Source organism: Odontesthes bonariensis, chromosome 3, assembly GCF_027942865.1.
Source record: "Odontesthes bonariensis isolate fOdoBon6 chromosome 3, fOdoBon6.hap1, whole genome shotgun sequence".
NCBI classification, from domain to species: Eukaryota; Metazoa; Chordata; class Actinopteri; order Atheriniformes; family Atherinopsidae; genus Odontesthes; species Odontesthes bonariensis.
In genome coordinates, this window is record NC_134508.1 from 41,454,893 (window position 1) to 41,467,532 (window position 12,640).

Consider the following 12,640-nt stretch of genomic DNA (forward strand, 5'->3'; position numbering starts at 1 on the left):
GAACTTTTCTGTCGGTTGAGGGCCGGGCTCGGACAGAAAAATCCGGCCCGAGCCAGGCTCTAGTGAGGAAGATTCTTCATTTACAAGAACAAACTGAAATCTATCAGATAAATATGACTTAAACCAGCCTAATGCAGTTCCTTTAATCCCAATAACATGTTCAAGTCTGTGTAATAAGATACTGTGATCGACCGTATCAAATGCAGCACTGAGATCCAACAGGACAAGCACAGACACAAGTCCGCTATCAGAGGCTAAGAGGAGATCATTGGTAACTTTCAGCAGTGCAGTTTCTGTGCTATGATGCACTCTGAATCCTGACTGAAACTCTTCAAACAGATTATTTCTGTGTAAGTGATCACAAAGCTGAGCTGCAACTATTTTTTCAAGAACTTTAGACATAAAAGGGAGATTGGATATAGGTCTATAATGAGCCAACACCTCTGAATCAAGAGTAGGTTTTTTAAGTAAAGGTTTAATTACAGCAACCTTAAAAGTCTGAGGTACATATCCTGTCAACAAAGAAAAATTGATCAAATCCAATATGGAAGTGTCAATTAAGGGGAAAACCTCCTTGAACAGTCTGGTTGGGATTGGGTCTAAAACACAAGTTGATGGTTTAGAAGAGACTATTGCTGTTGTTAGTTCAGAGAGATCAACTGGACAGAAGCCGTCTAAATATAAATCAGGTTCTAAAGATACTTCTAAAGCTGCTGTACTTGATGATACATCAGTGATAATAGTGGGAAGGACTCCATCAATCTTCTCTCTGATAGAAACAATTTTATTAATAAAGAAGCTCATGAAATCATCACTGCTGAGAGTTAAAGGAATACCTGGCTCAGCAGAGCTCGGACTCTTAGTCAGACTGGCTACAGTGCTGAAAAGAAACCTGGGACCATGCGCGTCAAGAGACCTGGTCATTCGGGGCTTCAGCCCCGAATCTCCGGGCTTCAGCCCCGAATCTCTCTGGACTGACATAAAGAAAAATATGTATAATAATAATAAGAAGAAGAACGAAGAAGAAGAAAAAGAAGGAGAGCTCCGTCATGGGACCACACTTTGAGCGGTGATAGACTACCGCGGCGCTGCTGTCATCATGCAACTTTGTAACCAGCTCAGACCGCAGGATTCTGACATGCCCAAATATGGACATGTGTTGATTCATTTTGTCGCGAAAATAACAAATAAAGGTTTCCCATCATGCAGAAGGGGTTTATTCTACATTGGTTTGCCATTTTGTCTGAGGGTGACATTGAAAGTAATAGCCTAAGATGGACATCAGGAATTTTTTCAGGGGAAAGGGGGCAGAGAGACAAGTGGAGGCTGAGAGCGTTACGCCTACTGAGAGCGTTTCAATCGCAGGTTCGTGAAAAGCATCTGTGACAAATGAATAGCTTTTGATCATTCAATAGACTGGCTTGTCAACTAGCTAGGCCACCTCACTTTTTTTAGAGGACATATGAATTGCAAGAAAATATACTTACGTTTTGGAGCTAATATTCCTCACCACCACAATTCATTTCCCAAAGAACAGCCAGGGGATGCTGACAGATGGACAGTTTACGGCAGTGTTTTGGTGCTAACTAGTCTAGTCTACCTCATACTTTTCTATCAGTGAACGCTAGCCAAGCTAAAGGTGATAGCCTAGATGCCGCGTTCAACCTTGACTTCACTAACACGAAATAAACGAAGTGAAGGGATGTGGCACGTCAACATAACTCAAAGCTAAATGACGTTTTTAAATTGCTGCTTCCAAAACGGTGGTATAGTGACATAGGCCCGCCCGTCCAATGTCCGTACGTTGTGGACATTGGCAAAACATGATTTTATCCTACTTTGGCTTTGAGTCACCATCAGAGCATTGCCATTAGCGTAGCCCAATGCCTAGGCTCTCTCCAGAGCCGTGCTGCAAAACCCAGAGTAACCGGCTTTGTAATAGTATGTGTTGCCGCCCCCTTGCGGTCATTGGGCGGTAATAATTCACATTTGGCCACATCACAACTACAAACGTACAAATTATATATAATTGAAGTTTTATGTGAACGTTTAACACAAGGTAAAACACAATTGTGTAATGGAACAAAAGCTATTTAGTAGATTTTAAACAAAACAAAACAACAAAACTTACAATAGTAAAATGACCTAGAGAACCTGTGTGTGTAATGAAATCAAATGTACATCATGATACATAATTTATGAATACAGCTGGAGACCATGCAACAGCATCATGTCCAAACAGCCCATTTCAATTGATAGTTGGGATATTTAGCCCTCACATCTTCATATCATTGATTGCTCTTCACAATTCACACTTATACATAATTGCAGTAAATACAGCACATTTGAATCATCTGATCTTGACGTCACATTTTCAGCTATAAGTTGTGTTGCATGGTACTGGTTTCTTTTTGGCCCACACCCCATCCACAATATTGCCTTTTTGGTCCACCATGGGAAAGAAATTGGGCACTCCTGGTTTAGGGAATGTCAAAAAACATTCTAAACCCAATGTAGACCTTGAGCTAAAATCATTTCCCACCAGGGATAATAGCAAGGGAACAGGGAAGATGAGGGATACCAAGCAAGGGATACCAAGGAGCCAACCTCTTCTGACTGATTACCTTCCTTTAATAAAAGACCGCTGTTTTCAAACGCCAAGGTAGAAAGCGAAGAAGAAGAAGAAGCATGAATCCACTCGAAGAGAGACTTGCCGAATTAGTCCTGGCGGTGAATTTCCTTTCATCGTAGTAGGCTTGTCATTGAGAAAACCCGCTGCTCCACCTACTGTCCTGGCGGTGAATCACCACGCAGCACACACAACCGCCGACAAAGCAAAATGAAGCATAAACGTCTCGAGCCATTAACGCAAGCGCAAGAGCAAGACGCTAGCGCAAGAGCAAGACGCAAACGCAAGGGCAGTTAAAAGAGGTATAAATCAGCCTTGACTGTTGACACTTGTGTTTTACATGTCTAATCTTATAAGTGACATGCCCCGCCTTTTAAGGCTGTCTTACTTGGATCTTGTCACACCAGCCAGCAAAGTAGCGGAACGTCTGGATGGACATTCCCACATGAGTCTTGAGGGCCAAAGTGTAAACAGCTCCAGAGTCAATGGCTTCAATGGTTGCTAGCTCCTCCTGGTACTGCTCCATCAGGTCAGCCAGTCTGTGGGCAGTGTGACATCATTATACATGTCTGTACAGCTGAAACAATGCCAGTAAGCTTCTGTTCATCAGGCAGCAACAGACCCCAAATGTTTACCAATGTGCCACATGGTTGGTGTGGAGTTTCTTCTGAAAAAATTTATTTGCTCTATAGTTAATATGACAACTACAAATGTGACCATACAACAATATATTTGATTCATCCATGGTGAGCACATTATTCCTTTTTTCTCTGATGTTCATTCCAAACACTAAAGGCTTTTTCTCTGCATTCTTCCCATGCAGGTCAAATATTTTCTTTTTCAGAGTGGCAGTTTAACACCAAGAGCAGCAAAGAGTATGAGTATGAGGGACGATGATTAAATACATCCAGCTATTGTGAATTTGTGCACTGACTTGTAGATGAGTCTGCTTCTGTCTCTTGGGTTCATCTTGCCCCACTCTCCCTCTTCAAAGGCCTCCTTAGCAGCAGCCACTGCTCTGTCCACATCACTTATCTGGGCCAAGGACACGTCACAGATTGCCTGCAAGACCGACAGATATACATCACAACCAAAAATTTTTTAAAACATTTTTCATGTAAATTGTTGCCAATCTGGACAAATTGCAAAATATTTTAAATCGACTGGAGTTGATTCTTCTTTTTTTGGCTTACTTAATTTAAGGCTATATCATTATCATGGGTACTGACTCTTTTAAATAGCACACTTTCCATGATTTAGGTTCACTGTCTACCTGCATTAAAACCCAGTAAAGCAGTCGAAGAGTTATCTTTGACTAGACCAGGGGCCAGCAACCTGCGGCTCCGCATGTGGCTCTTTCATCCGTCAGCAGCGGCTCCCTGTGGCTTTGGAAAATAAATAATAAGTAATTCATTTAAATTTATTTAATTTTAGTTTGTTAGTTTTTTAAATGTAATTCTAAATGTGAAAATTATGGTGATCTTGTACCATTAAAATAAAACGTGTTTAACTTTTTGTTGCTCAAAGTATGCGTCACAACTGCCAATATGCGACACCCGCCGGCACGCGATTAATTGAGCTTTTCGACACCCGGTTCCAATAATTTGGAGTTCAAAATGTTTTTGTTGCATCCAGAAATAAAATTTTGTTTTCTCTATAGCAGTTCATTGATTTAATCAATGCAACACATGTCAAAAGGGCTTTGTGGATCCTGGTTCTCTTTTCTGTGGGAAACGGGTCCAAATGGTTCTTTGAGTGTTTAAGGTTGCCGACCCCTGGACTAGAAATTTGTTTTGGGGTACAAAATTGTAAAATTAAAAAAATCAAAGTTCATCAAAGAACTTGAAGAACTTAGCTGTAGTTTACTTAACTGCATGGGTTATAATTAAGTCAATGTTTCATTTATCACATTTTAGCAGTTGGGCACTGACTACAGTTTTGAGATGCAAGCCTGAATGCAGGGTTAGGGTAGCATTGGTAGCCCTGGCTTTGGAACACCCCAGAGGGGCACTCTTTAAAAAATTTTAAAAAATGTTTACATTTTTTTTTTTAAATTTACATTTTTTCAAACAACCATCTATTTTTATCTAACAGCTACTTTCAATCAATATTATATCAGTCTGTAAAGCTACATTTACAAAGTTAATTCCAATTGAAAGTGTGACTCACTTACAGGTATTCTAGTTTTTATATTCAATGATAGTGCACATTTTAAAACATGTAAGCTGGGCATACAGTTTAGGCATATAGTTATTTGACAGAAGTGTTTACTTTGATTCAATATCTTTTCTTCATTGTTTTGTTATATCTCACCGTGCCATCAGTGGGGTTAATGGTTTTGTAGGTCTTTCCTCCCTCTGCATCAACAAACTCTCCGTTGATGAACAGCTGATGAGGAATCTTCAGAGTCATGTTGTTGATGTTCTTCTCCACCTGAAGAGTAAAATCATTTACGCACCAAAGTGACACAACTTTCTTTTCCCCGTATCTATCAGCAACAATTACTGTCAATTCAGTTAACCACTTACATAGTCAACGATTAGCTCCTCTTCATCATCCTCCCCTCTAAGCTTCCTGACACACATTTGGATGAAATCCTGGAAGGTCGTGTTCATGTAGACATCTTCATTTTGCAGCTGACAGCTGCTGGCCCGAAGCTTTACTTCCTCCACAAGCCTGAAAAAAATCAACAGCTTTTAAAAATTTCAATAAAAGGAAAAATGCCTATCATCTCAAATTTTTTAATTATAAAAAGCATCACGTTAACTAGATCAAGATGTAATTTGGAACAAGCAATAATCAAATTTAGTTATGTGTAGTATGCCTATCCTGGTCATAGTGTTTCAACATGCAAATTGTGTCATCTCACTTTTATGTTCTGCTAGATGTTTTGCAGCACTTTGCGGCACACGCACTGATGTTGCAAACTGCAACACATGCCTAAGTGTTGCATTCATAACAACTTCCATCCAAAATTGGAAGAAAACTTGAGTAAGCTTTGTCAACCCTGACTTCGACATTCTAATGTCTTTGAAAGATAGCTTACCAAGTAAATGCTAGATCTTTCCCTGGTTATTCTTGAACTAAAAAAACATTTGACAGAGTCAATATAAAGACATCTGACCTAAGTTCTTTTCAAAATTAAGTGAACTAAATAACTTTTGATCAGAGCTTCTTTCATATAATTAATTGTTTCATTAATTAATATAAATGGAAAATCAAATCTTCAACTCAAGTAAACAGTAATCCGACTATTATCCAATTTATAAAGAAGTCAATAGTCAAAATATTATGCTGCACGTAAACATAATCATTGTAACTAACAAGAATTCAGCTACATTTTCTAATGCAGAGGGAAGGAAAAGGTCCTGATGTTCAAAACCAATTGCAAATTTTATTTTTAAATCCTTGGAAAAGACAGCATCCCATAACTTTTCCAGCTCTGGATCAAGAACTCTTTATTAAGTTTTAGTGCAGGTATGCTGGACTGTTCTTACTATCCCCATGAAAGTCAATTTCATTAGAAAGTTTGATGTTTTACTTAGACTGCACTTGAAGAAATTAGGACTCTTTAATAAATTTCCTTATTAACTGACCCTTATGCTACAAAAAAATGCATAGACATGAACATTTTTTTTATCATTACATGGAATATTATCCATTCCTTATAAGACCTCTTGAAATTGGTTAATAAATTACCAATACTTTGTAAAACTGTCATTGAGGTTTATGCAACACTCCAATGATTGTGTAAAATGTAAATAAAAATGTATTTCCAATCTTAAAAAAAGCAACATTTTATTCACAGGAGACCATAGAAAACTAATCAGATGTTGAAAGTGACACATTTTCTTATTTTATGAAAAATATTAGCTCATTTTGAATTGGGTTGCAGTATCTTGTCTCAAATAAGTAAAGACAGGCCCATGTTTCCCCACTGTGTAGCATCCCCTCTTCTTTAAACAACAGTCTGTAAACATCTGGGAACAGAAGAGACAGTTTGTTGGACCTTTGGGAGAGGAATGCCGGCCCATTTTTGTCTGATAAAGGATTGTAGCTGCTCAACAGTCCTGGGTATTGAACGGAGCAAGAATAACAAGCTTGATCTCGATTCCTCTCGTCTTGAGAGGATGCGGTGTCAATGATCTACATTAAGAATTCAAAATTTAGATTTTTCCGACCACAGAATAGTTTTTCACTTGGCATCAGTCCGTCAGTGGCTTCCTCTTTGCATGATAGAGCAATAAACACCCCTTTAACCTGGATGGCATGGTGAACTGCGTTCACAAACAAATGAGTCCATGCAGTGATTTCCATGAGAGTCACAATTGTTTTTAAGTTCCACCTGGTGGCCCTCAGATCTGTCAGGGTGCGGGTTGGCAGGACACAGATGCGGACTCCAGAGGTGTAAAAAGCAAACTGGGTTTATTTTCAAAACAAGGACAAAAAAGTCGTGGCTGAGCCGGAAGACAAAACTAGACTGTGGGAACAAAAACATGAATATAACTATGATAAGAAAACAAATGACATGGCATGAAAAGCACTTAGCTTAAGTCATGGCGTGGCGTGGCAAGGGAATGGTGAAATCAAGGTAGGAAATCACAAACTGAAAGGGGAGCCTGGGAATTAAATACTAAACTGGTAGTGATTGACAAATGAGTGCAACTGGGGACAATGAATGCAGGTGACATGAATGAAGGTGGATGAGCAAACAGAAACTGTGGGGAAGACAATGGCAAAACTAAAACTAAACATAAACTCAAAAACCAGGACATAAACAACCTAAAACATGATAAAACATCAAACTAAAAACATGGGGAAAACCCCATGGACATGACAAGATCACAGGCATCCAATTATGATTTTTGGCAGTGTCCTTTGCACACAAAGAGTCTCCAGATTCTCAAAATATATTTTGATATTAAGCACTGTAGATGATGGTTTATTCAAAGTCCTCCCAAGTTTACATTGATGAAGATTATTCTGAAATTGCTGCACAATTTGTGTAGAATCTTTTTCATATTACTGAAGTTCAGTAATATGAAAAAGATTCTACACAAATTGTATTCAGTAACTGAACCCATCATTATTTCTGAGAAACTGCCTCTGTAAGGTGCTCCTTTTACATCCAGTCATATTACTGACCTGTAGCCAGTTAATGTAACTTTTCCAGCCTTTTGTTGACCCTGCCCAGAATTCTTTTTAGATGTATTGCTATCAATAAATTCCCAGAGAGTTGACATTTCAGGAAATAGTGAAAGTTCAAATTTCAACTTAAACTGTAATAAGATTTTTTTCGCAAATATTGTTGTCTTTACTATTATTTGTTGCCTACTAATTTTCATATTATATTTTACAACTTAAATGTTCTCCATTTTTTTTAATTATTAAAAACATATTTTAAAAAAACAAAACACAAATTGATTTTGGCTGTATCAAAAATGTGAACAACATGGGTGTTTACCATTACCTGACCACGTCCATTGAAGCAGCACCAGACTTGAAGAAATCTGTTGAGTCGTCAATCTGGCTCACATTACTCAGAATGCTCTTCCACAATGCCTAGAAGAAATTACATAAAGGATCAGCACAACATGAAACGCTTGACATGAACACTTTCTGCTTCCCATTGTTTGCCCCGCCCCCCCCTCAGTGTTATTTTAATTTAAATGAAAACATCTGAGAGTGACCCTGCCTTCATCTGATTAGCAAAGGTCTTCTCCTCCTCGGTCAGCTCTACAGCAGCACTACTACCGGAGTGGAAGTACTGTGCTGCAGCAATCATCTTCCCATCTTCAAACTGCAGACTTTTCACCAGCAACTGCCGAGAAAAGGGAAACATGAAACCAGTTTAAACGAAAAAGTAAGACATGAAGAAACACAAGATAAGTGGTGCTAGTTTGTGTATGTCAGCCAGAGAAATGCATCAAATTAAGCCAGCAAGAGAAAAAATTAACAGAGGAAACAAATCTTTCATGACCATGCAGTTTTATTTGCAGAGAGTAATGAGTACCTATTTGGATGTTTTATGCCAAGAAGAGCTGTTGTCACGGATTTAATGCGCATTTTTGGGCATTTACCTTTGCAAATTAGGGACAACTGGCACATGCTTTCAATTTATGAAGAGGCTGGCATTCATTAATCTGAGAGCAAAGATACAAACAGTTTTGCAGTCTAAGAACACGTTCGTGAATCTAACATAGAAATTTCTTAAGAACAACTTAAGGGTGGCCGTGGCTTAGACGTTAGAGTGGGTTGTCCAATGGAAGGTTGACAGTTTGATTCCCACTGTCGCCACTCAAAGATTGGTGAAACTGACAGGTGGAGGGGTGTCAGTCCACCTCCTTGCCATGGCCGAGGTGCCCTTGAGCAAGGCACCATACCCCCATGCGCTGTGATTGGCTGCCCACTGCTCCAGTGTATGGCATCTGTCTCTATGAGTAGTGTGTGACCATGTACATGTGCATGTATGTGTTCAACGGGTGCCAACCTGGATGGGTAAAAAGCGAAGGAAATTTTGTGCATGTTCCCTGTAATGTACATGACAATAAATCTGATCTTAATCTTAATCTTAAGAAAGAATTTAACCCCTTAATGTTTTTACGTCCCGCCGGCGGAACGTTGCATACTTCAGGACAAATCTGGGATTTTCCTCAGCCCCCTTTTATATGTACCTAAATATGTTATATACCGTTGGAAGGCTAAGGGTCTTGTGATTCGAATGATGTATGGCAATCCAGGATACAATCAGAAGTGTGGACACAGTAAACACTTATGTGAAACTAGTCGCAAATACAAAAAAGTGTCACCTATGAAGCCTCACAGTATTCTATGAAAAGATACAACTCCAACAAAAACAGTCCTGTTATGTTGGCAAGGGTCCAGTAAATGTACTCCAATAAAATAGTTTATAGTCTACAACAAGTCTTACGCCCACAAAGACATAGTCTGTGGTGGCAAACATTCAAAATTTCCGTCAGATGCATATTTTTCTTTTATTCTTGATCATAACTTCAGTTAGCATGCATGTATTAGCCACACCGTGATAGCGAAACAGCTCTGGTCTTTAAACTTTTGATTGACGTCTGACTTGTTCCAATAGATGACTGTTTACCCTGTCTGCTGGGGCACAAGTCAATTACTCACTGATAGGTCAAAAGTATCTGCACCTATTCTTATGTGTGAGGCTCGAACCAGTTGCAGCGGATTTTACTATTGAGTGACGCATTGAATAGCTAATGAAATATGCTGGTTGAGGCTCTTCTTCCATATATGGAAAATGTAACGAGTTAAAAGCGTCACAGAGAAATAGTCTAGCTTCTTGAGTTTTAAATTACGCATGACGATGCAGTTTAGATCCTGCAATTTATTCGTTTAATTTTCTACAACATGGCTAAACGTATGTCAAAAACAAAATACAGTAAGGAGGAAGCCTCAGAGGTTTGTTTACAATGGGACAGTGATGCTGCTGATAATGATTGGAAACGTTGCTCTCGACAAGTGAGTATAATTTATATTTTATTGTTATTTTACTTAATATTATTGTAGTTATAAGGTAGATGGATAGATAGATCATTTATAGTTTGATACTTTATTGTTCCCGAAGGAAAATATGGGCTCAACGTTATCACTCAACAGCATTCTCATCACTAAAGTAAACATCGAAAAAGATCAAAAAGTAGTGTTAATTGTTATATACACAGCTCAGTCTTTCTTGTATTATAAAATACATTTCTTTGTTTTTTCTTTGTTTTACATAATACAACGTCTGAAGATGATTTAGACGAGGGGGTCCCACGTGTTACTTTCTCTAAAAACAGAGTGCTGGACATATTTTGTCCAGCACCTCAGTTGAGCCTTGGCCATTTCTTTCCAGTCATCACAAACCTGTGCACACATCAGGACACAGCACAGCTGGGTGCTTGAGGTGCAGACACTGCACTCCTGTGAAGTGATGTGCCCCTATGCTTTATGCCAGGGAGAGACTGCTACAATGATTGGCATGTTGTGAACAGCAAATAATGTCAATACAAATTGTGAATAGTGTTCAATGTTGTTTGCTATGTCATTATTTATTTATATAAACTAATTGCATTTCGACCATACTATTTGTTTGGACTTTTATTGTATGCACAAAATGTGTTTGTGCTTCTGTTATTCTTTGTCAGTAATACTGACAGAGGATCTGGATGTGTGATAAGACCCAAGTGTAACCTTTCATTAGAGCCCAAGATCATGACTGTATGTTGAAGCGTTCAGTAGTGGTAGCCTTTTTTCCCAAGGCTCTCCAAATAGCACAGTTTTGGCACGCCTGGTCCTATCCTTAGAAAAACCAGTTCAAAAACTAATTTTTTGTGTTTTTACAGTCAAATTTGAAGTGGGACAAGATAAGACTTCAGGCTGTAGTGCCATTGTGTTTTTCAGTCCGCAGCCCTATGCTTAAGTCACTTTTAAGACACATATTTGGGAAGAAAAATATGGCGGATATAAGAATCCATCTCTTTCAGTGTATTCAAGCTCATATTACTCTGTGACAGTAGCACTTACCGAGATTCTGACTGTTGTGGGTGTTCTCTTTCAAAAGAGACCTCAACCAGCCCTGTACTCCAAGTGGTTCAACAACAGCTTTCAATTTACTTTGGGTATTTTTTTAGGAGTTTCAGGCTAAAATTGCGCGACTGTTAAAGGTGGGGTAGGGGTTCTTTTTCTGGAGCATTTTTTTTACATATTGCTTGAAATACTCTTCACACCCCCTTGCAACCAATTAATTAAAAGTTTTGACACAAATATGAAAAGTTTTAGCGGCCTCTAGAACGTACAATCTAGGAAAAACACTATCCAATCATCCTGAACGGACCGTTCAGGATGATTGGATTCTGACGCCGTCTATCAAACTGCAATCTGCTCCTCCCTCCCCCTCCTTCCCCCTGTGCACGTACCCTGCTCCATGAACGAATTACGCGTGTCCAGAAGCTTGGCAGGAAGCTAAACTGGAGCCAGCTTGGCTAGCACCTAGCATTATTAAAATTATAGTTAGCATATACTAAATACTAAATACTAAATACGGCAACGATCGATGCTTGCTGTCAGAACAGCGCTCGTGCACCTTCGTGCTCGTGCGCGTTCATGTACTCTAGAGGCGTGCCTTCGGGGGGAAAGTGAAGAACAGGGTTGGGACTTTTTACCTGTGTATTTTCAAAATGCAGCTTCGCTGGACTCAAAATCCAGGATCTCCTACCCTACCTTTAAGGGGTTAAGAAAATTCTTAAAAAGATGTTGGTAAATGACGCCGAATGTTGTGAGAGTGATAGTGTATAAAGACTGATGAAATGCACTGTGATTGATTATGGATGAAAAAAACAGCAGAAAACTGATTTTAATAACAAGTATTTTTCATCAATAGTCATCAGCATTCAATACAATCATACCACAGAACCTGATTCAAAAACTCAATACACTCGGACTTAGCTCCACCCTTTGCAATAGTGAGAATCCACGATGCCTCCTCCTGTTTACCCTGCTCACACACCACTGCTCAGCAAAACATCCGAGCTGTCTGATTGATTTGCCAACGACACGGCTGTGGTTGGACGCATCATGAACAATGATGCGTCCAACTACAGGCAGGAGGTGGAACAGAGAGAACAACCTCTGCATCAATGTGAAGAAGACCAAGGAGATGATCTTGGACTTCTAAAAGGGCAGACACCTCCCCCCTCCCCTGCACATCGGAGAGACAGCGGTGGAAGTGGTCTCCAGCTATAGGTACTTGGGTGTACACAACACTGACAACCTTAGCTGGAGCAAAAACACTTTCTTCCTAATTCAGAAGGCACACCAGCTCTGGCGCCTCAACCTCCTCAGGAAGTAGAGGCTCAATCCTGACATCATTCTACAGATGTGTCGAAATGACAATAAAGAATCCTTGAATCTACATGACAGAATACCTGAGTACTCACACTGGAGAGAGCCCTTTCAGCTGCCACATCTGTGACAAATCCTTTAACAGGG

At 39.4% G+C, this 12,640-nt stretch overlaps 1 protein-coding gene across 1 annotated transcript in view; it reads right to left on the reverse strand.

Moving 5' to 3' along the window:
- aldh1l1 (aldehyde dehydrogenase 1 family, member L1) overlaps positions 1 to 12,640 on the reverse strand; it is a 50,914-nt gene that overhangs the window by 22,092 nt on the left and 16,182 nt on the right. The window contains exons 8-13 of the mRNA XM_075461839.1: positions 8,325 to 8,450; positions 8,100 to 8,191; positions 5,158 to 5,305; positions 4,943 to 5,062; positions 3,564 to 3,691; positions 3,018 to 3,168 (exon numbers count right to left, since the gene is read on the reverse strand). Of these exons, the coding sequence (XP_075317954.1) occupies positions 3,018 to 3,168; positions 3,564 to 3,691; positions 4,943 to 5,062; positions 5,158 to 5,305; positions 8,100 to 8,191; positions 8,325 to 8,450 (765 nt within the window). The remainder of the gene's footprint in view (positions 1 to 3,017; positions 3,169 to 3,563; positions 3,692 to 4,942; positions 5,063 to 5,157; positions 5,306 to 8,099; positions 8,192 to 8,324; positions 8,451 to 12,640) is intronic.